The sequence below is a fragment of the Trematomus bernacchii genome, unplaced genomic scaffold (genome assembly GCF_902827165.1).
Source record: "Trematomus bernacchii unplaced genomic scaffold, fTreBer1.1, whole genome shotgun sequence".
Taxonomy (NCBI): Eukaryota; Metazoa; Chordata; class Actinopteri; order Perciformes; family Nototheniidae; genus Trematomus; species Trematomus bernacchii.
In genome coordinates this window covers 19,055,081-19,080,650 of record NW_022987714.1, presented here as the reverse complement: position 1 = coordinate 19,080,650, position 25,570 = coordinate 19,055,081, and the positions used below count along the sequence as shown (strand labels likewise).

At 41.8% G+C, this 25,570-nt stretch overlaps 1 protein-coding gene across 1 annotated transcript; it reads right to left on the bottom strand.

Moving 5' to 3' along the window:
- Nucleotides 1-248: 248 nt before the first annotated feature.
- LOC117491533 (probable C-mannosyltransferase DPY19L1) lies at nucleotides 249-25,039 on the bottom strand. Its single transcript, XM_034141561.1, has 3 exons — nucleotides 24,988-25,039; nucleotides 3,638-3,763; nucleotides 249-656 (listed from the first exon to the last, which is right to left on the bottom strand). Exons 1-3 carry the CDS (start codon nucleotides 25,011-25,013, stop codon nucleotides 494-496), a joined length of 315 nt encoding a protein of 104 aa, XP_033997452.1. The 5' UTR covers nucleotides 25,014-25,039; the 3' UTR covers nucleotides 249-493.
- Between the last annotated feature and the right edge of the window lie 531 nt (nucleotides 25,040-25,570).

Below are 25,570 nucleotides of genomic sequence, written 5' to 3'. Positions count from 1 at the left end.
AATCTTTCCCCAGATCAGCGCTGTGCAGAACAATAGAAGAAGTCAGATGTTGTCAAGTTTGCAAAGGGTATTGCTTCACAGTATGTGGACATCAATGATTGGGCCTGCCAGACAAAATGTACTTCTTAAGCCAAAGTCAAAGAAAATAAATTCCTAACATTAAGAAATAATACTGATGTATGAACAGCATGTCTTTGAAAACACTGTTTCCGAAAGTAAAGATTCTATATGACAGAACCAAGGGAACAATAAAAAGCTCGGAAACCTTTTGGTGTAATGGAAACATTGCTGTATGAAAACAATGCAGCAGTAAAGATGGTTGGCAACAGTCCACAGATACTGAGAAGTCAGGGCGAAATGTCCAACCGCTCAGTGAATCACAGCACCGCAAAGAGGGGGGACCGTTGGGCTTCGAGTAAAAAGCAGCAATGGCAGTGACTGATCAAAACCTAGTGAAAGATCAACAGGTGCTGAACTAGTCCATCTCACTGTGTTATCTGAGATCTTTGGAGACTTTTAGAACTTTGTAGATGTCGTTGGAGAAGACTGTGGTGAAGTGGGGTCGTGAGCTTCTGGACATGTGGGTGCAAAGGGGAACTTTACCCACGTTTTGGGAATCCTCAATGTCCCAGATCTCAGGCATGCTGCACCCGGGCCTGAGCGAAGAGAAAGGAAGACATGGTTAATGAGAATGACACACTATTTGTCCTGCAATTCAAGTCAATTTAGATTTTTTAAATGATTATATATAATATATATACATAACCATGTCCTAAAATGCACACATGAGTGGTTACCATCAATTACAGAATACAGGGTGCCATGATTTAACCATACAGAAACACTCTTTTCGGCACCAGTTAAAGAGGCCCTATTATGCTTGTAGGGGTTTCCCCTCTTCTGTAGTGTGATATAAAGGTTTGTGTGCCACATTAGAGTCACACAATACAAATATGAACCTGAAAATTAGCATAATATTTCCTCTTTAGTGCAAAATAAAGTTTAACCCCAGATCAAATGCAATGTAAATACTGTTATATTATATTTTACTATATATTTTGTATTATTCAAAAATATTTTTCTAGTTCTCTTCCTCTGTTTTTAATTCTTGTTTTTATGCACCACGACACCAAGTCAGATTCCTCATATGTGTAACCCAGCGCCATATAGATAGAAGAGTTACGACAGCGGAAGTCCAAAATGCTTGATCGTCACGTGGTTCAGGGAGAGTCAATAGTTCCCCGGAAGTTCGTGGCGGGACATATGAATGCATGATTACCGGAGATAGAACTACGATTTTTGGTAATAAGCAGTGAATAAAGGTCTTAATTTGCAATATGTATACAACATACCGATATGTGTATGTATTTACGTCAATATGTTTTAAAAAATAAATAGAATCTGCTAATATTTATGGATAATATTAGGAATAGTGTGAACAGCTAGTTTACTTGTTAACATATACATGTTAGGCTAACGTTGCCTTGGTTAAAGAGCCTGTTGCTGTTGTGTATTGCTTTGAATTATTTAAAACAAATATTATCTTCTTAAACAGGTATGGTAGTCAGGAGCATCACTTCCTAATGTTTATTGATATATTTAGAGGGAGGGGATGGCAAGGAATGCTTCAAAATTTAGATTAGATTAATTTCTACCATTTTTTTTAATTCATGGTGGTTTCAGTAATCCCATGGTACTTGAGGACATAAGTAATCTAAATGAGTAATGTAATCTTTATGACTTTCAGAAAGGACAGGAGACCAACAGGTGACTATCAATGGACTAGCAGCAACATGATTATGACGTTAAAAGTGTTGTTTTAGGAACATCCATTGTAAATACATGGAATTCAATAAACATTGAATAGCATGTCATGTAGTTTGTCTGTGCCTTTTCCTCCGTGTTGTCCTGGCATATAGTCTCCACCATGGTTTGCTGTGCTGCCTGGGGATGCTCCAATCGTTCAGAGAAAGGAGTAAGAATCAGAATGTACGGCTTCCCCACTGACACAGAGAGGAGGAAAAAATGGCTAGCTCAAGTCAGCAGGAGCAATTTAACAATCAAAACAGACAGCCGCAACAAAATATGTGAGGTAATCATATTCAAACACTGCATTTGCACTTTTTCACAAAACGAAGACCACACCATTGGGAAGCTTAATGTTTGGTTTAATACAAATAACAGGGAAAGGCTTGAAAAACTCTGAGAGTTGAGACTCAGGGTGCAGGGTGAGGGTCTCAGTGCAGGTATTCAGGCTCTATTGAATCCCCCTCTGGTTCTTGTGCTGAAAGAGGGAGAAACAGACAGGAGAATGGGTTATACACACCTATATAGCACACCTATTGGATGGGAAATTGCCTTGGGGAGATAAGGTGTGGTCTTTGTTTCCAACTGAAGTTATGGAACTTTATTATTTGTGAGTTTAACAAAGTATGACAAATGGCATCAGTAATGGATGTGATATGAATTTGTATAAAGTTGTCTCACATTCTTGGTCGTATTTTACGTACAGTATGTAATGAGTGTATACATCTCCAGTAAGTCCTCCACCCGTAACATCACTGCCCCTCCACCTGCAAGACAAGATAAGATTACTTATATAATACAGTGATAGAATACATGTTTAGTATGCTTACTTATATACAACAGTAGTATTAAATGTACCTTGTGTTTTCACTCTCCCTTTGCCATCATTTCAAAATCAGCTGAGCTGCGACATAATACAGACAGGTAATAATCAACAGAATACACTAAAAACACTCACCCATAAATTACGTTTTTGTTTACTGTTTGAAAGTCTCAAATATGCACTCTAAATTAATATCAATAGCGATGTATCACACAAATAGCTCTCTTCCTTATTATTGTGTAACGTTAACTTTATTATACTAGTTTGTAGGCCTACTCCAAAATGGAGATCCACCTCCACTCATTACAATCACACGTGCCCCAATGTTATATTTAACTAATATTATATTCCTCCACCCCACAAAAAAATCACGTTTAGAAGCCCTTTTTCTCTAATTCCACAACGTTGGATGAAATAACATTAGGAGAACGGATTAATAGCTGTTCATGGTTAACGTGTGTTGCTAACTTTATCCGGTATCCTAGCCTAATCTGTTATCTGTAAACGTAACATCCTTTAATACACATGTTCATTTGACTCAGATGTGCTGATAATATCCGCAATATAAATCTTTAAACGTCTTCTTACCTTTAAAAGTCCATCACGAACGGTCTATTATGCTGCAACTCTACTGTGCTGCTGCCCGCAATAGTTCCCCGGAAGTCAGCGGCAAGCTAACTTCCGGGGAACTATTGACGGCTCCACGATCCGCCATTGCTGTGAAAAAACTGGTCCATTGGAGTGAACGGAGATGTCGTAACTCTTCTATTATACGGCTCTGGTGTAACCTACCTGGTAATAAACCTGTTTCTGAAATATTATCTTCTGTGATTGTAATGTTTGTTGAGTGTCTGAACACTTTCCTTAAATCTTATTCGTTGATGTTGTAGGAAAGATTCCAGACTTTATCTTGCAATACAGTGTTATCATATTATAAAATAAAATATGACAGAAAACAGGTTGAAAACTCCCCCCTCCTGTGAGAGGGCTCTGGTGATGTGGAGGTACCTGGTTCTCCGGGTGCACCAGGAATCCTCTAGGACGAAGAAGTCCACCCCCAGCGTCATCAGGTTCCCCTTCACTGTGTCTGCAGACATGCGGCTGTACATGGAGTACACCAGCTTGGTTCTCTCCCTGCGAGGAGCACAATAAAGCATTGATACGGTGCACAAGTTGGAGAACAACTAAATGCAAAGTAAAGCAGTACAGAGGTGCAAGTCTCTTTGTTACCAGTTAAAGTGCTGCATTTAAAATCGTGCTTCAGTAAAGGTGCAAAAGTAAAATGACTATTTAAGCGTAATGTCCCATTTCTGAATAATATATATATTCAATTACTGTATTAATTTCTGAATGGTCAGTAGATCAATTTGCATCAAATTAAGTCATCATCTGTTTATTTAAAAAATAGCAAAAATAATAATAGTGAATAAAACCCCTCCTTTAACCCTTCTGTTGTCTTCGGGTCAAATCTGACCGATTTACTACTTTCATCAATCATAATTTTTTTGTTTTACATTCGATTGCATTAAGGCTTTATGATATCCTTCACAGTAGACATTTGAACATATACAATTGCTGATCACCACTTTCATTGGATTTTGGATGATTTAGTCAACTTTGTAACACCCATGGTGTTCCCGGTCAAAAATGACCGCCATGAAGAAAAGGAATTAGTAACCCTCCGGATCAGATAAAACATACACACACACACACACACACACATAAACACCCACACGCACGCACACACATATACTCTAGATGTGTCCCCCCCCCCTTATGTGCCCATCCCCCCATGTGAATCACACCTGACACAAACACACACACACACACACACACACACACACACACACACACACACACACACACACACACACACACACACACACACACACACACACACACACACACACACACACACACACACACACACACACACACAGAAATATTTGACACATTTCCCGCTCTCATGTGCCCATCCCCCCACATGGATCACACCTGGCACATGCAATACATGTTCAGTGTCAATTCTTTGTATATTTACTAGGGCTGTCAGTCGATTAAAATAGTTAATCGTGATTAATCGCAAATTAATCGCACATTTTTTATCCGTTCTAAATGTACCTTAGAGGAATATTTTTCAAGTTTTTAATACTCGTGTAACGTCCGAGGTGTTAAGGCTTCAAGAATACTTCTGTGTAACAAAAACTCAGGAACTTAGTACTTTTTGGAGCGTCACAGATGCCTCCGTTTATTTAACGTCGAGTCACACCACACTCTTCCTCTCACCACTCCAGAACAGCCTGCGCATGCTCACAACACATGACCTCTCAACCTAATGCTTACATGCGTCCCCCCTTACTGAAAGAAATGTCCCCATTTCCACACACATGGTGAGAACACAACAAAACATTAAAAAAAAACAATACAACCACGAAAAACCCCAAAAACATAACAAACCACACACCACCCCGCAGAATAATACATGCAGGCATGACGTACATTTGAAGAAAAAAAAATCTTTGAATAAAACAATGACAAACAAAACACATCCACAGCCCAAATAAAACATCAAACTAGGTATGACATAACCTATTCCCCTGTCCTGCACACTCGAAACATGAAAAAAAACAATTATGCAGCATAGAATACACAGGAGAAAATAATCACACAAGCACGTAAACACCAGTCATTCAGCCCATAACAAAGTCCATAAATTGGACAGGAGGCCGCGCTAACCTCCCAGCCCGGGACACCGTCGGTGCGGCTTGTTCGAGCTCAGGGGAATCACCAGCCCCAGAACCCGGCCCAAGATCACAGCCACTTTCCCCATCGGAAACCCTCAAGCGTCCAGAGCTCTGTGGGGAGACTGCATCTTGCAACGGAAGAGGCTGAGAAAGGTGTAAGAGAGACCTTGATGGTCCCTCCAAGGGAAAGGCTACCGGCAGGTTGTATCGCTGTAGTCTGTCGTAATGGACAGTTTGGAGAGAGGCTTCATCCCCAAACGGGCTACTTAGTTGGTACGTGACCCCCACTTCATCACCCCTATCCATTCGCCTCTGCACCAGATAAGGCCCCTTCCAGTGGGGAGCCAGCTTACGGCGGCTCTCAGTGGGATCATTTAACCACACCAAATCCCCGACTTCATACGGGTCGTGCCTCACTTTGGCGTCATAGTACGACTTCTGTTTGCTGCTTGCAGCAAAATTGTTATCCCTTGTCTGATCAAACGCTGTGTCCAAGCGTCTGAGAAGGGAACCAGCAAAGTCTTCCCGGGGACCCTGCACCAGATCATCCCGCTTTGGACCCAGTAAAACATCCACAGGAGTCCTGGCCTCCCTGCCATGCGTGAGAAAATACGGCGTGAAGCCTGTGCTGGAATGTACACTGGTATTGTACGCAAATGCGACCTGTGACAGAAAAGAGTCCCACTCCCCCTCACATGATAGAAGAGATTTCGCCAACTGATCGATAAGTGTCCTAATAAACCTCTCTACCATGCCATCAGACTTCGGATTGTAAGGCGTGGTGTGCGTCTTCTTCACACCTAACACGCCGCACAAATGCCTCACAACATCTGATTCGAACTGCCTGCCCATATCAGTGTGCAGAGTTTCCATTACCCCATGCTCCAAGATGTAGTTCTGGAAGAGACACTCCGCGACCGTCGGGGCTTTTTGATCGGGGATGGCATACAGATTTACAAATTTTGTGAAATAGTCCTCAACAACCAACACATACCGGTTGCCTTTTGATGTGACCGGCAACTCCAGTATGTCAGCCGCCACACGCTGGAAAGGTCTAACTGCATGTGAAGTTCTCATGGGGGCATGGTGTTTAGGCACCGGGGACTTCCTTCTCTGACAGGCATAACATTGGTCACACCACGAACGAATGTCACTGTGCATGGAGGGCCAATAGCACACACTTCTTGCGCGTGCCCAAACGCGATCATACGCCAGGTGAGCAGTCAGTGGAGCACCATGCAAGTGTCCCAGGACCTCTGTAACTAAGACAGCAGGAACAACAACCTGAGTAGACTGCCCTGCCTCAGACAGCCAAACAACTCTACATAAAAGTCCCTCCACAAAAGTCAGCCGGGGAAACTCATGCCAAAGTCTCTTCACACCCCGACTAGCATCTTTTAACCTCCATCTAGGGGGCCGTTGGCCATGCTCCAGCCAGGCCAAAACTTGTCCGATGTCTGCATCCTTTTGCTGGAGCTCCCTAATACCGGAGCCATCATGTGACAGAGTGAAGATTAGGGTCTGGTCCACTGAAGACCCTGAGTCAGGAGAAGGAGGGCCTGAAATCGGTCCCTGGGCTTGGGCCGTGGCAGGAGTCCCCACAGCACACACATCACCAGGACCACTGTCCCCAGCGCCAGGGAGAATTGTACTCAAGGGAGCGGATGTGGCATCGAGACTGCCTGAGTTCTCCAAAGCTTCAGGGGTGTCAGGCCTGCGTGAAAGGGCATCTGCATTTGTGTGTTTGGCCCCACTCTTGTGCACAATCACCCAGTCGTATGGGTCCAGCTCCAGAGCCCAACGGCTACGACGCCCCGTCCTGTCATTGTCAACCTGAAGTCGTCGCAGACCCAACAAAGGTTGATGATCTGTGATAATTGTGAAGGGGAGAAGACCCAAGTAATGCCTGAAATTACGCACTGCCCACACTATCGCCCACAGCTCCCTGTCGTAGGTGGACCAACGCCGTTCAGCTGCTGTGAGGGAGCGACTAGCGTAGGCCACCACTCTCTCCAGGCCATCCACTTCTTATGACAGCACAGCCCCCACAGCAATCTGCGAAGCATCTGTACCCAGCACGAAACTCTTGGTGAAGTCCGGGTGACATATGATAGGTTCGGCACAAAGACCATCCCGCAAAAACTCAAATGCCCCCTGGCAATCCGCCGTCCACTGAAAAGGGACATCCTTTCCTGTCAGATGGTTGAGGGGGGCCGCACGCTGGGCAAAACTCCTCACAAACCTCCTATAATAAGAGCAGAGACCCAGAAAAGCACGCACCTCTGTAGCGGACCGTGGAACTGGCCAAGTCTTCACCTTATCTGTGTTACGGGGGTCAGGACGAAGCCCCCCGGCGGAGACGACGTGACCAAGGAATACCACATGATCACGGGCAAGATGGCACTTCCTGGCGTTCAATCTAAGCCCAGCTGCCCCAATCCGAATGAAGACCTCCTCCAAAGCAGCCATGTGGGCCTCAAACGAACTACTGTAAATTAGTATATCGTCAAGATACACCATGCAGATGTGCCATGGCAGCCCCCTTAACACCAGCTCCATAACCCTCTGGAAGGTAGCGGGTGCATTGGTTAGACCCATAGGCATGGATTTGAACTGGTATAGGCCCTGGCCAGTGGTGAATGCTGTCTTTTCGCGGTCCTCCTCCGCCATTTCCACCTGCCAGTAACGGTGCGTCTACACAGCAGCGTTAAAAAAATCTTGAAACGCTTCTGCCCATTCACTTTGAATGGGGTGACGTCACTTTCCCTCACTTTTCGCCGAAATGCATTGAGGGCAGGCGAGCGGAGATTTTCAGGATTTTCAGGATTCAAAGTTGAACAATGTTCAACTTTTGAGGCTGAGGTGGAAGCGTCAGCCAATCAAATCCCGTGTATGCAAATCTGACAGTTCAAGCTCTAGCCAATCAAACGGCGTGTATGCTGGGAGAGACATACCGCAGGTCATTTCCTCATATTCCAAAAAATGGAGGAGAAATTAGCGGTAGCGAATCAATCACCCGGTGCTTTATGACCAGACCTACCGGGATATAAACCGGAGGAGCCAGGCATGGAGGGAGGTGGCAGAGACAGTGGTATGTTTTCGCCTGTTTTGGGGAGTTTATATCCAGTTTACTTCGGGCTTTTTTGCTTCGTATGTCGCGGGCGGGAGATTCATGTGATTGGTTGTTGTTGGAGACGGCCCGTTACGGTACGTCTACACAGCAGCGTTAAAAAAATCTTGGAGGTAGGCGTATCTGAAGCTTGGGGATTTTTTGCGAGCAACCAATCACATGAATCTCCCGCCCGCGACATACGAAGCAAAAAAGCCCGAAGTAAACTGGATATAAACTCCCCAAAACAGGCGAAAACCTACCACTGTCTCTGCCACCTCCCTCCATGCCTGGCTCCTCCGGTTTATATCCCGGTAGGTCTGGTCATAAAGCACCGGGTGATTGATTCGCTACCGCTAATTTCTCCTCCATTTTTTGGAATATGAGGAAATGACCTGCGGTATTTCTCTCCCAGCATACACGCCGTTTGATTGGCTAGAGCTTGAACTGTCAGATTTGCGTACACGGGATTTGATTGGCTGACGCTTCCACCTCAGTTTGAACATTGTTCAACTTTGAATCTTGAAAATCCTGAGAATCTCCGCTCGCCTGCCCACAATGCATTTCGGCGAATAGGACAGACAACATAAACAATCATACGGGGGAATAAATAGTTAAAAATATTGATATAAAAATAGTATATAAAGTGCATTAAAAGTGTGTGTATGTGTGAGAATGGTTATGGTTATTGCATTATGTGTGGTGGTTAAGCAGCCTGACGGCCCAGGGGTAGAAGCTGTTTTTGAGTCTGTTTGTCCGTGACTTGAAGCTCCTGTATCTTCTCCCAGAAGGCAGGAGAGAGAACAGTAGTGGAGCCTCGCAGCGGCGAAACTGTGGCGTGCTTACACTGTAGGTGCGCCGCGTTTGGGGGTGCGGGTGCTAGTGGAGCCTCACAGATGGGGGTGCTGCAGCCCCCTCAGCACCCCCCCTTCCCGCGTCCATGGTGCTCAGGCTGAGTTCAGGCTGAGTGTCGCGCTGTCTCGCAGTCTCGCAGACCCCACGCAGCAACCAGGAAACGACACCAGTAATAGAGCTCACACTGTCCGCTCCTCACAGCAGCGAGCCACGTAACGTCCAGCCAACACGGCACCCAGACCCCACGCAGCATTCTCATCTGTTTGTCATTACTGGTGTCATTTTCTGGTTGCTAACGCCATTGTAACACATAATCACTGATGTTCCGCTGTAACGGTGGTGGACTCATCAGAACAGAGTGGGCGAGCTGACCAATCGGAGCACACTGGGCTCACAGGGAGGGGGGGGGGAAGGAGCTCCAACAAGCTGTTTAGGACAGAGTGAATACACATACTATACAGAGATGCTGTAAGAGAAACCAATGTGAGTTTGGAAAATTGCACAATGTAAATCTATTCTAGTAGGCCTCAACAATGGAATTATGATCAGTAGAAATGGCCATGACATGGGACCTTTAAAAACAAGCCTCTACAAAGTATTATTTATAAATTAAATATCTTTATGAATGAAGGAGTGTTGATCTGATTGAACAAGCCATTTAAAATAAACTTATTTTAAAACTTGTGTTGGGAATTATTCATCAATTTCTGTTATAATGTAGATGTTTATTTTGGAAAATCTAATATATTGCCGATGTTATTTTCCCAAATGTAATATTTATTTTCTAATTCACATTGTCTTGTTACTTTTTAAAGACGGTGGAAGTTGGAGGTATGCCACGTGGATTGATTTCAGATTAATACAAAATAATATTGTGTCCTAAATCACTAAAACTTGATATTTCTGAAAACGTGACAGCAACTTGTGCTTATTAAATCATAAGTCTCAGCCCAGCTGTCAGTGTAGCTATGATCTCTTCAGAGGCCGGTCCAATTCAAAGTGACCTGCACCGAGAACGACTGTATAATGAAATTTGCATGATGCTTTGATCTTTTTGAACATGGTCGTCGCTGCGAGGATCAAGAATACCCTCGGGTCTCATTGAGCCATACGGAAACATTAACCTGTTCCACTCTGAGCCTGTTTTTCAGGTCTCAGGCTCGAAAATGACATTCCCAGAACAAATGACCATATCTTCCCTTCTAAAAGGGTTAAATTAATAATCTTTTCTCAAAGTAATGATAAACCTGTGAGTTGGATGTAGAAGTGTCAGAATCAATATAAATGTTTTTTATTTTAAAGAAAATTCAGATTTTACATAGTAAAAAACTGTAAATTATAGTGTCCGTCCAAAAATTATTTTTTACAGATAGTGAAAACTACCCTTGGATGATGGGTTAGTAGACTAAAAGCTTTAGGAATCCAAAGTACAACATATAATAAGTACCCTGTATCAAGATTGATGCAAAACAAGTGAAATTTGACCTTTTTAGAGAGATTTAGCCAAAAACTGGGCCATCTGGGGTCATTTGGGTGGATTTGACCTATCTCTGGCCCCCCTTGCTCGATCTGGTTGGTTGACATACCCTTGTGACCGTTAGAGCCAATAGAATCGAAGGAGGATACTCACATAGACACACATTGTAAAGAAAAAATGTTGCCGCTTCGCGTGTGGAAAGCGAAACTAAACTGGAGGAATGTCTCCTTCTGGAGTTTGGAAACTAAAACGCAGTTGTATTGCTTATGGATTATCAGAAATAATTTCAAAGAAGGCACAGACACATAGGATGAACCTATGGATTAACTGCAGCATCGTTTTTTTATCGTTTTAATGCCATTGAAGACCACTTTTGACCAAGGTAAGCCATATTTACATGTTTAGCTTCTTGGCTCCACATGTGATGATGTACGCTTTCGTTGATAGCGTCGCGAATGTTTATCACTGAGTGTTGAGGTGGGCACCGTTAGATTCAGTGTCTCCAGGACACCAAAAAATAGTGTTTGGTTGTGCATCTACAGATGGAGCCTCTTATTTTGGACCCCAGCATACAGCTTCCTGCCGACTGCCAGCCAGTTGCCAGCCAGTTGCCTGCCAAAGACCAGTATTCAGGAATGTTAGGCCCTCCCACTATTCTCCAATTTCAGGGTTTAACCAGGAGATGGCGCTATATATTAAATAACTAAGACTTAGTTTTTCACAATAGAAAATGCAGATATTATATAAAAAACTAAAGTTAAAATCTTGTTTTTAATGCCCCAAGAGCAATAACATCTTGTCACAAGCTTTTTGGAAGAAAAAGACTGACTCAAGAGACCTGTAGTTGACTAATTACAGGCCTCAATAAAGTTCTGCCATTGGTTGTGAAAAACAACGGTGGACATAGTGGAAAGTGAAATTGACATTGTCGAATTTAATAAAAATACAAAATAATGTATCTGTGTACGTGTTTTACTATGTGATCTGCACTTATCAAACATCTAATTAAGGCGAGACACCCCAGGTGAATAGGGTATTTTTAACTTAAAGATATCAGCTAAATATTTCTCCAGTTAATTACTTACAATAAGGCAATTGTTTTTTGTATTACAAGTTTTCTGAAATAGCATGTTTAAATATCCAAATGAACCATTATCTCATGAAATATGCGCATATTTTAACACATTTCAGGAATCGAAATCTGAACTTTGGATAAAGCCAGGATCAAAATTATTGTTTCATTTTGTAGTCATATTAGTATCTAAGGCTTTTACAGAAGGGATTTTGGATATCTCTTTGTATCACTCCATAAATCAGAAAATACTGTCAACAGCCCTAAAATATCAATTTTCACCATGTTTTTAGGTATAAAATGTTATATAATTCAGGCTATGAATTATATATGACCAAACCCTTCTGTAAAAGCCTTCATAATATTGATAGGAATATAACTGGAAGGTTTGGTGTATGTAACTGCTGAGTGATTCTACAATTTAGGGTACATTCCATGTCCATTGATGTCCATTGATGATAATTATAATTATTCTAACTATTTTCTTCAAAAATATCATATTTTGCCTATTATTGGAAAGCATGTTATAATATCACACAAACATTATGTGCATCCTATGCTTTATTTAGCTTGAAATGTGTCATGATGTTCTTAAATTGTCAGTTTTTGCTATGTCCGTTTTTCAGTTGAGGGTGTCTTGGATTCAAAATAATGAATAAAAACCATTAAAGTAAATTTAAAAAATGATTCATTTATTTCAAAAGTCTAAATACTAAAGAATAATAACATATTTTTAATTGATTTCCCCCTTTAAATAATTTAAATATCTTAATATATGAATGTCCGCAAAAGTTCTGTCAACTATGTTACTAACAGAACTTCCCCCTTTAACTCAAAAATTGTTTGTCCCAATACCATGTCACCAGCATCACATGATGCCATGTTCCTCTTTGGCAGACATTTTGAACACACTGTGGTGATTGTCCTCTACATTTTTACAATATTTTATGTATAATAGCACATGGTCAATTAATATACTCATTGACAATCAACAATGTTACGTACATTGTTATGGTTTACAATTGTTTAATGATTTTAATTCAATTATATGTGCAAATGTGATGTTAACCTGTTCAAGAAAATGACATGTGGTCATCCAGGCAAGGCCTACCATTGAAATGATGGGTCAAAATAGGGAAATTGTCAACTAGGTTACCTGTCAACTGAGTTACCCAGTACTGTAATAACTGTAGTAACTTAGTTGACAGGTAACCTAGTTGACAATTTGTACGACATGTAGACGTCATTACACATCATTATCAATGGAATTTTGCACTTCTGCCTTGAAATTAACATAGTGCTGATGGTTAATAATGTGTCCAGTCAACTATGTTATTTGCGTCAAATGTTTGACTTTCATTGTCAACTATGTTGCACCTCATTTTTTCAAATTTAAAATATCTAAAATAGTGCTTCTGATATCCTTTATAGTATAATGTATATCTACACAGGTTGGAGTTTTACATGACATCTCTTAAAACTATCAAAATGACCTGTATGGTAGTTTTATAATACAAAATATCCCTAAACTTAATGACAGTGCTGAACATATCACATGAAAAAACAAAACTTTAATACAATTATTTTTTAAACTTTAAAAAATCTTTGGATATATGGTAGAATAGACTCAAGAGCCTTTCAAATTTGATTTTACTTGAAGTGCAGGACTTAATCAAATGATTGTAATGACATCAAGTTTGTCCGTAACATAGTTGACAAACTGAGTAGTGAAAACATCCTTTCCCTTAAAATAAAATAAAATAAAAAAATGTTTAAGCTTTGCAACTAGTGGATATGTTACACTGAGGAATATACTAACTTGAACCACTGATTGTTCTATCTATACATTTTATTTGGCATTAGTAAATAATTATGCACATTTACAGATATTTTACATGATATGAGTGATAACACGTGTTATAAGGGCTATTTCGCACAATAGGTGTGCCTTGAGATTTTTACTTGTCCTTTGGTGTGCCTTGGGCACAAAAAGTTTGGGAACCACTGCTGTAGAGAAATGTAAACGTTCACCATCCCCCACCCGCCTACTGTATGTTGCTTTTTGACATGTAAATGGCTAACTACCCCCCTCTGAGTGAATACCTGTTGTACCTGTCCGGGGCTAAGCCCATAGGACGATGCTCTGATGTCATCACCCTCGCACATATGTTTACAAAAAACGATGTTAACACTTTCTCGTTCTTAATATATGCTATATTTAGGGTCGATATGTGTTGAATTTACTTTAAAATAGCAGATCACTGTGATTCACTTCTCCGCGGCTCCTCCGTGCAGAGAGGCCCCCCCCCGTTGACAATTCACGAGCGTCTAACTCTCTCCCCCCTGTGAAGAGATATCACAGGGGGGGGTTAGGACACACACATTCCGATGGCCAATTCGTTTTAAACAAAGAGTGGGGTGGGGGCTGGTGAACGGTATGGTCAATGTTTGTAAACACTGTGACATTTTGACTTTATTTGATCATTTCAGTTAAAAACTAACGTTCATATTTCATATTACTGTTTTGCCTGGCTGGACCTGTAATTTACAGGAAAGGAGTGCACGCTACTAAAGAGACACGCTACCATGGAAACCAAACAATGGTGTTGCTGTATTGAAGTCCGAGTGGAAACAATCATATTTGGAGCGTTATGTTAGAATGAAACAGCGAGGTCGTGACTCACAAAAAAAAAGTGTTACTTCACTAACTGTAAGCTTGTCACTCAGAGTAACCTACAGTTAACTTAACTGTTGGAAAAGAAAGATCAGAGTTAGGAGTGTGAACACACAGCTGAGAGCTGCCGTTTCATTCTGACTGTTTAAAAAACGGTAACAACGGACTATTTTTCTTAGCGGATGCATGTAAATTTAAATCAATACATAGAACTATGTTTTAAATCAATAAAAATATTTTCTAAATCCATAAAAGCATTTTAATTAATATTGGGAGTGATGTCGTTACTTTGTTGAGAATGTGGCCATGTAATAAGCGGGATAATTTGCAGCGACTTGGTCATTATGGGGAAAAATAACACCCAGGGATCAAGATCCCTCCGCGACGCGGAGGGATCAGTAATTTTTAGTGAATTACTGAGTTTAGGCACGTTAATAACATTTTAATGAAGTTGAATACAGTATATTCATATTTGTCAGTGATTTCATGTCAATTCGGCGAACATAAACGATTAAATTAGGATTAAAAATCGAGAGCCGGCTGCTGTTCGTTACGGTAACCCAACTAGGACACTTGACACAGTGGCTTTTGGCAAAGCACACAAAGAAAACAAAAAAAAACCGAGAGAGATGAGTTATTGTTATTACAACGTGACTTCACTATTATTTAACAACTATTTTTATTGGGTTCTTTTATTTGGGGTTAAGTACATTGTCAGAATAAGTGAGAAATGGATTTAACTTCTGTTAGACAGCTATCATACTGAATAAATATTTATGCAAAAATGTATGGCATTAATAATGTATATCTAATTACATTTAAAAATGTATGGCATTAATAATGTATATCTAATTACATTAACTGTGAATGTCTTTCATTTTATTTAAAATGAAATAAAATTACATAAAACATTTTCCATAAAAAAGTTGATTCAAGAACAAATCAGTACTTTTCTTATATGACTATTATTGCTAAATTTGAAAGGTCTTTACCAGCTTTGGAATTATATATATATATATATATATATATATATATATATATATATATAGCACCTTCTGCCATCCCATCTCTACTGACATATGGATCTTAACAAAGATCCGCTATACATTAGTACCAGATATACTGTACACGGACATTTTAGTGAACCAGACCAGCTGTTTCCGCCGGGTCTTCGCTTCCCGGGCATCACGTTGTTTACAAGTGTGTTCAGATGCTAAATGACAAGTGCAAGTGACAATTGTTGTCGTCTTCTCTGTGAACGTTTTTTTCTCCGTTATTTTGCCATTTTCAGATTTAAATTTCGAGTGGAAAGCTAACCAGGAAGTAATAATTACTTAAGCGGAGAACGGAGAAAGTAAACGTTACAGCAGGCATAACAACAGCCGGTGTTTATTTTATTATAATATATATCATTTGTTTTAAAGCTCAATATATAGTTCTATCCGTGACATATGGATCTTAACAAAGATCCGCTATACATTAGTACCAGATATACTGTACACGGACATTTTAGTGAACCAGACCAGCTGTTTCCGCCGGGTCTTCGCTTCCCGGGCATCACGTTGTTTACAAGTGTGTTCAGATGCTAAATAAAAGTTTAGCTTGTACTTTTGATACCCCGCCTCTCGGCACCACAACATCCAGTTTACTGTATTTCACATGAGCGATGTCGAACATTGAAAAGTCCTTATAAAATCTCTGTTATTAGATCAGTACTTTTCTTATATGACTATTATTGACTTGAACACTGAGAATGTATTTATTAACTTCAGACATTTGAAATATTTGAAATCAGATGAAAACAAACTGTAACGGACCCTGCCGTGTTATCTATGATTACTATGCCTTACTGTACATTCATAATTTCAGCCGGAGGGAGGTGGTAGGCGTTGCGGAGGAGCAGATTGCGAGTGAGGTGCCTGTTCTAAACGAACTATTCCAGCTGTTATAAAGCATTAAATAAAAAGTAAGCAAGGAATACAGAATGTTTCGTTACGTAACTTTGTTGAGAATGTGGCCATGTACATGTAATACATGGGATCATTTGCAGCGACTTGGTCATTGTGGGGAAAAATAACACCCATCCTGATCGTTTCAATGAAGTTGAATACAGAATATTCATATTTGTCAGTGATTTCATGTCAATTCGGCGAACATAAACATCAATGATGATGATTAAATTAGGATTAAAAATCGGGAGAGCCGGCTCGTTCGTTTTTTCCGACTAAACAACATCTATTATTTAGAAGTTGATTTCACATGACTCCAGTGTGGAACCCCACTGCACCCCCTGGTGGATCAATGATCCATTGCAGCTGGCTTCACAATAATTAAATGTATTTATCATGGGGGCGGTATCAAGTCTGACTGGGGGCCGGCCGGCCATCACGGAACGTGCATGAACCGATCACGACCCTCGCACTTTAAACTGTCCAAAATAAGACGCTTCATCTGTAGAATAAGTAATAAGGGAGTTCTGAGTGAGTTTATGTGCCTTTGTCGGTCCCGTTTTTTCGATCGAGGCTAATTCAGAGGCTGAGTGCTAGCATTGTGGGTTTTTTTTGAAAAAAAAAATTAAAAAGATCAGTTAGCTGAGTTTCTTCCCGTTACATGGATATAACACATTCATAGTTTTATTCAATATTAAGATTCCTTAGACGTTGTTTCCTGCAAATGACGCGTTTATCCGCCCGGTACCGGGGGGAAGGCGTGAAACAGGTTAAAGCAATTATCTGGGAAACTTTGGAAACGTCCACACGCTGCGGCTGCTGGAGGAACATCTGAAGGATATTGAGGATATTACAGGAGCAGCTGACAAAAGGCAGCAGAGGGAGGTACTATCTCACACAGGCTCCGCCCTCTAGTGGACTCTATGGGTACTACTCTCATCAATGATACGCGAGCGTTCACACACTGAAGTTGTATAAACGTAGTCGGCCAATCAGGGCGAGCCTACCTGAATGCGCTCGCAGGTTCACAGTATATAAGGCAGCTACACCTCCTGACTGTCATCCTTTTCTCTTCAGCGAGCGAGACAACACCTGACAGAGAAAAATAAACATTTCGTGGAAGGTTTGGCGGCGGAGTGGGCCACCAGAGAGTACCACAGCTTCTTAGCTGCCGCTTCACAGCTGCTTGCATTTCCCTTAACACAGTTTTATGGGGAATGGAAGCTCAGCTGTGTACTGACAGAGTGGATGGACAGGACACTGAGACTGGGTTACTCACTCCAGTTTTGCAGCGTCCCTCCTCCATTCAGGGGCATAAGAGAGGCAAATCTATCATCCCAGGAGGAGATAGGTTTCCTTTCAACAGAGATTCAGGCCCTGTTGCAAAAACAGGCTGTGTCTGTTGTGCACTCTCAGGACCGAAAAAAGGGGCTTTACTCCATGTACTTCCTGGTTTCCAAGAAGACAGGATAATTCAGGCCCATTCTGGATCTTCACATCTTGAATCAGCACATTGCCTGCAAAAAGTTCCATATGTTAACCATCAAACAATTACTGGAACTGGTGCAGCCGGGCAATTGGTTCACAACCATCGACCTGAAGGACGCTTACTTTCATGTCAAAATTGCTCCAAACCACAGAAAGCAGGTGCAATAGGGGCGTTACCCACTCTGGGCCAACCTCTCCAGGCTTGGCTCCTGAGAGGGACAGGCTGAGACGGGGTGGACTGTCTGACAAAGTTATCCAGACTATCTAGGCAGCAAGAGCAGGATCCACCACAGCCTGTTACAGGACGAAGTGGTTGGGATTCCAGCGGTGGTGTGAAGAAAGGAGTCTAGAGCCTCTATCTTGTACATTGGGCTCTATTCTGTCCTATTTACAGATACTGGTGGACAAGGGGCTGGCTTATTCCACAGTTAAGGTGTATGCAGCAGCCATCTCGTCCTGCCATGAGGGATTTGGCGGCAGTCAGCCTTTAGTCAACCGCTTATGATGCGTTTTTTGCAGGGAGTCAGGAGACAGCGCCCAGTGGGGCATGTCTCCCCCCCGCAATGGGATCTGCCGTTGGTGCTCGAGGCTTTGGTTACAGAACCGTTTGAGCCTCTGGAGCTCTCCTCCCTGAAGGCGCTATCATTGAAAACAGCTTTGCTGCTTGCCTTGCGCTCTGTCGGTGCACCCAAGTTGCCTTTTGATTCGTGGTGACCGTAGCGGGGCGACACTCAGACCGCACCCCTCCTTTGTTCCCAAGAACCTAAGGAATTCGTTCAGGTTGAGGGCTATACAGTTGGACGGCTTTAGTCTTCCACCCCATACTGGGGACAGGGAGGCAACATTGCACCTCCTCTGCCCAGTTCATGCGCTGGCATGTTATGTAGGGCCCACGGCTTCTATTAGGCGCACTGAACAGCTGTTTGTGTGCTTTGGGGATGGTGTGGCCGGTAAAACTCTGTCCAAGAAACGCCTGACAGGATGGCTCTGCGAGTGCATTTCACTCTGGACTTTCATTTCTATGGGCAGGCGGGGAGAGCCTTTCCCACCGGGGTCCGTGCACACTCTACACGTGGTATGGCTGTGTCGACAGCCTTGTTCAACGCCGTGAGTGTGGAGGACATATGCACGGCGGCGTCTTGGTCTACGCCAGGCCCGTTCATAAGGTTTTATCTCTTGGACATGTCGGGCTCCTTTTCATCGTCTGTGCTTGCTGGGGCAACACAGGACTGGTGAAAGGAGGGGGGCTGTGGGTCAGTAAGCTGTATCTGACCCCCTTGGACATAATGCACTTACGTTTTCCCATGCTCCTTAGGGACCTGGGAAATGTGGTGCGCAGTAAGCCCCATACAGGGCTGGAAGACTCTCCCCGCCTGCCCATAGGCAGCTTTCCCCACTAAGGTCTGTGCACACTCTAAGCGTGTGAGTGTGGAGGACATAGTACACTTACGTTTTTTCCCATGCTCCTTAGGGATCTGGGAAACGTGGTGCGCAGTGTGTAGTCACTTGCGCCGGCACCTGCAGGGTGGAACTATGGGCTTATTCAGACCAATTAGGCTCTACCCAGCCAAGTAAGCTGCGGCCCCGACTTCTCCACGGTCACAACCGGGTGATAGGAAGTTGGGGTGCGATGGCTGTTAACCAAAGGTTGGTCAGGTGGGTCGATGTTGTGGGGCGACAGGGCGTTTATCCATCGGGGCTCCACCCACTGTACCCATAGAGTCCAGTAGAGGGCGGAGCCTGTGTGAGATAGGACGGTAGGGTTACGTATTGTAACCCTAGTTCTATAAGCACAGACGGAGCCCTCTACCTAGGGGCCCTCTCTTTGCTATGCCGCTCGCTGAAGTGGGTGTAGGATGACAGTCAGGAGGTGTAGCTGCCTTATATACTATGAGCCTGCACGCGCATTCAGGTAGGCTCGCCCTGATTGGCCGGCTACGTTTGTACAACTTCAGTGTGTGAACGCTCGCGTATCATTCATGAGAGTAGTACCCATAGAGTCCAGTAGAGGGCTCCACCTGTGTTTATAGAACTAGGGTTACAATACGTAACCCACCGTTTTATAACAGAAGGGGAAGCTGCCTTTCATTTCTTAGTAATGAGAAAAGGGATGGAATTCACTAAGGGACAGAGTAACTGAGCAGACGCTACTGCATTGGAGGAAGCCAATCGAATAAAACTGATTTAGGAAAATGGAGGTGTGATTATGATAAGCTGTGTGCATATTTTTAACAATAACATAAAGGCTGTGAAAAGTGTTTCTTCTCACCTCTCCTTTTGTGGCTATTTCAGACCTGCAACACAGAACACAAAGAGATAATACACTTAACCTGTTAAGCCCCGAGCCTGTTTTTCAGGTCTCAGGCTCGAAAATGACATTCCCAGATGACCATATCTTCCCTTCTAAAAGGGTTAAATTAATAATCTTTTTTCTTAAAGTAATGATAAACCTGTGAGTTGGATGTAGAAAAGTCAGAATCAATATAGATGTTTTTTATTTTAAAGAAAATTCAGATTTTACATAGTAAAAAACTGTAAATGATAGTGTCCGTCCAAAAATTATTTTGTACTTATAGTGAAAACTACCCTTGGATGATGGTAAGGTAGGAATCCAAAGTACAACATATAATAAGTACCCTGTATCAAGATTGATGCAAAACAAGTGACATTTGACCTTTTTAGAGAGATTTAGAAAAAAGAAACCACTTCTGGGATCATTTGGGTGGATTTTCCATATCTCTGGCCCCCCCTTGCTCGATTTTGATGGTTGACACCTCTTTCTGACCGTTAGAGCCAATAGAATCGAAGGGGGAGTCCCCCACACACACTCATTGTGAAGAGAAAAGGTGGGGCCTTCGCGCATGTAATTTTCCATCAGAGTGAACCTATCTCTAGCTTTGACATCTGGAAACGGAAAAGCAGTTTTAATGCTTATGGATTATCAGAAATCATTTCAAAGGGACACAGACACATTGGATTAACCTGTGGATTAACTTCAGCAGCGTTTTTATCGTTTTAATGCCATTGAAGACCACTTTGGAGAGACTACAGAGCCAAGGTAAAAATGTTAGCATTTTTAGCTACCTCGCGTCACCTGTTTTGATGTCCGTTTTTGTTTATAATGTTGCCATTTCGTATAATTCAGTGATAATGTGGGTGTCCAACGATTCTGTGTCACCTCACGATGTGAAACTATGTCATGGATGTAGAGAAGAGATAAATAATAAGGTTTTGTGAGTGATTTTCGGTGCAGTAAGGTGTTAGCATTTTTCGCTCGTTGCTAATTCAGAGGCTCAGTGTTAGCATTGTGGGTTTTATTTTGAAAAAAAAAAAAAAAAAAGTCAGTTAGATGAGTTTCTTCCCGTTACATGGATATAAAGCATTCATAGTTTATTAAATGAACATGCCCTCAGACACTGTTTCCTGCAAGATGTTGCGGCAGTGCCCCGGTACCGGGGTCTCTCGGGCTTAACAGGTTAAATCCACTACATAAAATGTATGAAATCATATTAGGTTATTTTAGGTACATGTAAACAATGTAGCCTCATGAGGAGGTAATATTCTAAGAAAAGTCTTTAATAATGGTTGTGAATTAAAAAATAAATAAAAAGGTTTTCTTAAATGTAGACGTTTATTTCTCAGAGATCTGAGAGTTTGAATGTCAAAGAATATTCAAGTTATTTGTCTTACTATCACCACATTCACACAGAATTGTATACCCCTCCACTGGTTCTGTAATATTTTTTAAACCTACAATGGTCCTTATACACGGTTGTCTTAAAAATTGCAAATTCCTAATTCTTAAAAAAGGATATGTTAAGATATTGCTCGTTGTAAGCTTTGATAACATATTGTTACTCACTTATTTGGATTTTCCTGCTCGTAAATGAAAGTTAAATGAGCAACCAGGCCTCCAGACGCTCACCCTGCAGCCTCATCAGTCTCCGCCGGCTTCACAGACTTCCCTCCGTCCCTCAGGAACCAAACTATATCCTGGAAAGTCTGCAAAGGACTAATGGTTCCTCCTTCCTCCTGGCGAAACCTCAAATCATCTTCGTAATATCTATTAAACTATAGATCCTACATATCGACTGGACGTGGATTCTAAAAGTACAATATACACTTCTCGCTAGAAATCTAATCAAAAAGCATTTTAATGGCCAAACTATCCAACAATTTAGGATTTTACAGAGAGGGTTATTTGTGAATAAACGACCCTCTGTAATGTTTGCATTCAACGGGAGCACTAGAGGTCGAAAACTTTAAAACGTGATTATAGGTCGTATTAAGTGCTTGAACAAACGACATATTTGGTCATATGAGTTGGAGGACTTGTTGACTGGATCCCATGCTTTGTCAAATCGACTTATGTATTCTTGGCTTAGCGGGGGCAAGGTGTAATGAGATTAGACTACATAAAGAGCACTTCCTTAAATATCCCTTTTGAGTTTCCCTCAACAAAATAAAAATCATCTCCTCCTTTCTGGAAGGTTAAATATATACACATGTAAATCTGAGCTATGACTCCCCTGCAGGGCAAATTACATGTTTTTTTCAGTCGTTGACAGCGGTCTGTTCTACTGGAATTACAACGTGTCACATGTTCTGAATTGACCAATCAGAACTTTATTTTGCCTCCGTATTGTTTATGGTTGAATGTGGGTCGCAAAAACATTTTTGATTCTTAAGTGGGCCCTGTGTTGAAAAAGGTTGGTAACCGCTGTACTACTGTATACTGCATGTGTGCAAAAAAGGCCTTAAACTGCACCCTGTGTATGAAAAGTGCACAAATAAAACTCCAATCAGAGCAGACTGGACTCTGGTTTCAGACAGAGGGTGAAAAGAGGTGCTGCAGCACAGGCAGTATGAGAGAAATAAAGAGCTTTTTTGAACATTAAAGCATGGAGACATGTCACAGTAGAGACACTACATACAAATATGAACCTGAGAATTAGCACAATAGGGCCCCTTTAACAAGAACTAAATGATGGCCACCTTAAGATGTTACTTTTGTGGGTCATATTTGTTTTGCTGCTTGTTTATCTGATTTCTGTCCAGAAGCTACAGGAACACTTACCCTCCAGGCGATGGCAGCGACCACCAGCATGTTGATGGGCAGCGGCAACGTTTTAAGGTATTTTAAAGGGGTATGAGGGACGGAGAGACACCGTAAGTTAAGACAACTCAAAATCTTGACTGTAAACTACACAGTCACAACATGCAACCACAACATGAGCAGGGTCCAGTTTGTAAAATAATTTAAATCAAAATGAGCTGCCAGCTTTCTATTTCCTTTTCAATTCAAAGCACAGATCTGTTTCCCTGTGCTCTGATGCCTGCTGTACATATCAGACTCTTTGATATAAAACAGCAGGTTTATTCTGATAAAAATAAATGTTTTTCACACCAATCCACCTCAAATTTATCTCAGAGAACACTTTAGCACACAAAGTCACAAGGAGAAGTATTTGTTAATCTTGTTGAGGACCAGATTTTGGTAAAAACAAACTTTACCTCTAACTCCAGGAAGTCAAACTCTGCAGCACACGTGTACATCAGAGTGTGGAAGTCTTTGTAGCTCGTGAACTTAGACTTTATCAGTCCACTGATGTGCGCCTGGAAGACACACAAAAAAGAGACATATTACAGACATGTTTTTGTATCTTTTCATTAAAAAAAACTTTCTTTCATGAATTTAAATGTGTGAATGCATTTGAAATTGTTGTTGATTTAATTCCAACATTTTCTGATGTCAGCATGAAACTATAAGACACTTTATATTAAGCTGTTAGCTCTCAGAAAGCCAATCCTAACCTCTGCAGCTGGGTTTTCAATTGTGGGTTGACTATATCATCCTAATTTTTGACGGTACATGTTTCAGATTTGCCTTTATTAAGCATTTAACGGTACGTGAACTGATAGAGCAATTTGAGGCAAAACAAAGAAAGAGGAGAGGGATATATTTGAAATAACATCTGTGAATTTGACAGATTAAAAAAGGTAGATGTCTGAGAAAAAAACTTGAATATTCTCGGAGAATAATAACAAAAAAAATATTTTTTCTAAAATACTAGAAAACTGGATGAATCTTTAATCTCTGTGAATATCGGAGATATTCTAAGCAATAAAACCATTTTAAGTCATTACTATTTTTTTATTAAGTTATGAAATGATCAGGTATATATTCTACTGTCAACCATATTCAAATATTAGCATTAGTTCTTGCCACATGACTTTTTTTAAGGTAAAGTTGCTGCAGCTTACATCATCTGAGGCGCAGTGGACCGTGTACAGCAGGAATTTGAGCAGAACTGTGGAGCCGACCCAAGCCAAGCCCTGCATGACCTGAGGAGGGAGAGGAGACACACACTGACAGGCTGACACATACACGCACACACACACACACACACACACACACACACACACACACACACACACACACACACACACACACACACACACACACACACACACACACACACACACACACACACACACACACACACACACACACACACACAACTCAGGACAGCAACCTGTAATTAAAGCCGTAAAGTGCTGTAGAGTTGGGAACGACCAAAGAGGGCTGTGAACTGTTCAAACATTTAACATTGTTTAGCTTTATTGTTCATTTAAATGAGAAACAAACTAACTGAAATTCATAATTTGAAAAATGATTGATTCGAAAATAATATGCTACAGTACAGTACAAGTACTTCTGGTTTTCAGTCACTCTAATGGCCGGTCAGTGCTTTGGTCAGACGGAAATATCTTAACTACTCCCAGATGTATTTTGGTGAAATTTGCTCCAGCCCAGTCTCATAAGATAGCTTCAAATACCAAGGCTTCGTCATGTCCTCTACCAATGCTCGAGGCACCCTTTAGTAGGGGACACATTGTGTTTTCAAGTAACTGCGCCAATTAGACGCTCAGAGCAAGTGCTGGTGGTGACGTAGAATAAGGGGGGAAAAAACAACACAGGAGTTTTACCCAAGAGACTGCGGTTTGTGTCCCATGCAGGGGCGGACTGGCCATCTGTGTGTTCTGGAGAATCACAAAACGGCCGGTCGTCAGCGGACCGTTGACGGCTGGCTCGATTCGCTGACGGCCGGCACCGCGACAGAGGTCCACAGTTTCGCCGCAGCGGGGCTCCCCCCGCCCTCCTGTTGACAGTTCACGAGCGTGCTCTACCAATTTGTGTGGGCTGGGCTGGGTTAGAGTCCAGGGCTGATTTTCAGTCCCAGTCCGCCCCTGGTCCCATGTGAAACTCAACATGTTGTTGAATTTTTACTGTTTAATCTTACACACCAGGGTTTAATGCAACTGTAGTGTAGGGTCATAGTTTGATGCGCTGAGTCCTCACAATTTGTCAAACCACTCAACACAAATGCAATTTTCATCAGTCTCAGCTGTATTTGTGTTGAGAGTATATCTACATATACTGTTTCATTCAGCTTTTTACGCTTCTTTTGGTATATTGCTTTTGGTTTATGTGGGACTTCAATTGTTGGTTTAATATTATTGCTATCATAGTGTTGCTTTTGGCTGCTTAACAAAGAAAAACCTCAGATAT

Bases quoted from the DNA above. Each gene is read 5' to 3' on its own strand.
- LOC117491533 (XM_034141561.1), bottom strand. From the start codon at position 25,013: ATGGGACACAAACCGCAGTCTCTTGG. The intron at 3,764-24,987 runs GTAAAACTCCTG...TGCTCCTCGCAG, and splicing joins CACAAACCGCAGTCTCTTGG to GGAGAGAACCAAGCTGGTGT. The intron at 657-3,637 runs GTACCTCCACAT...CTCTTCGCTCAG, and splicing joins TGGTGCACCCGGAGAACCAG to GCCCGGGTGCAGCATGCCTG.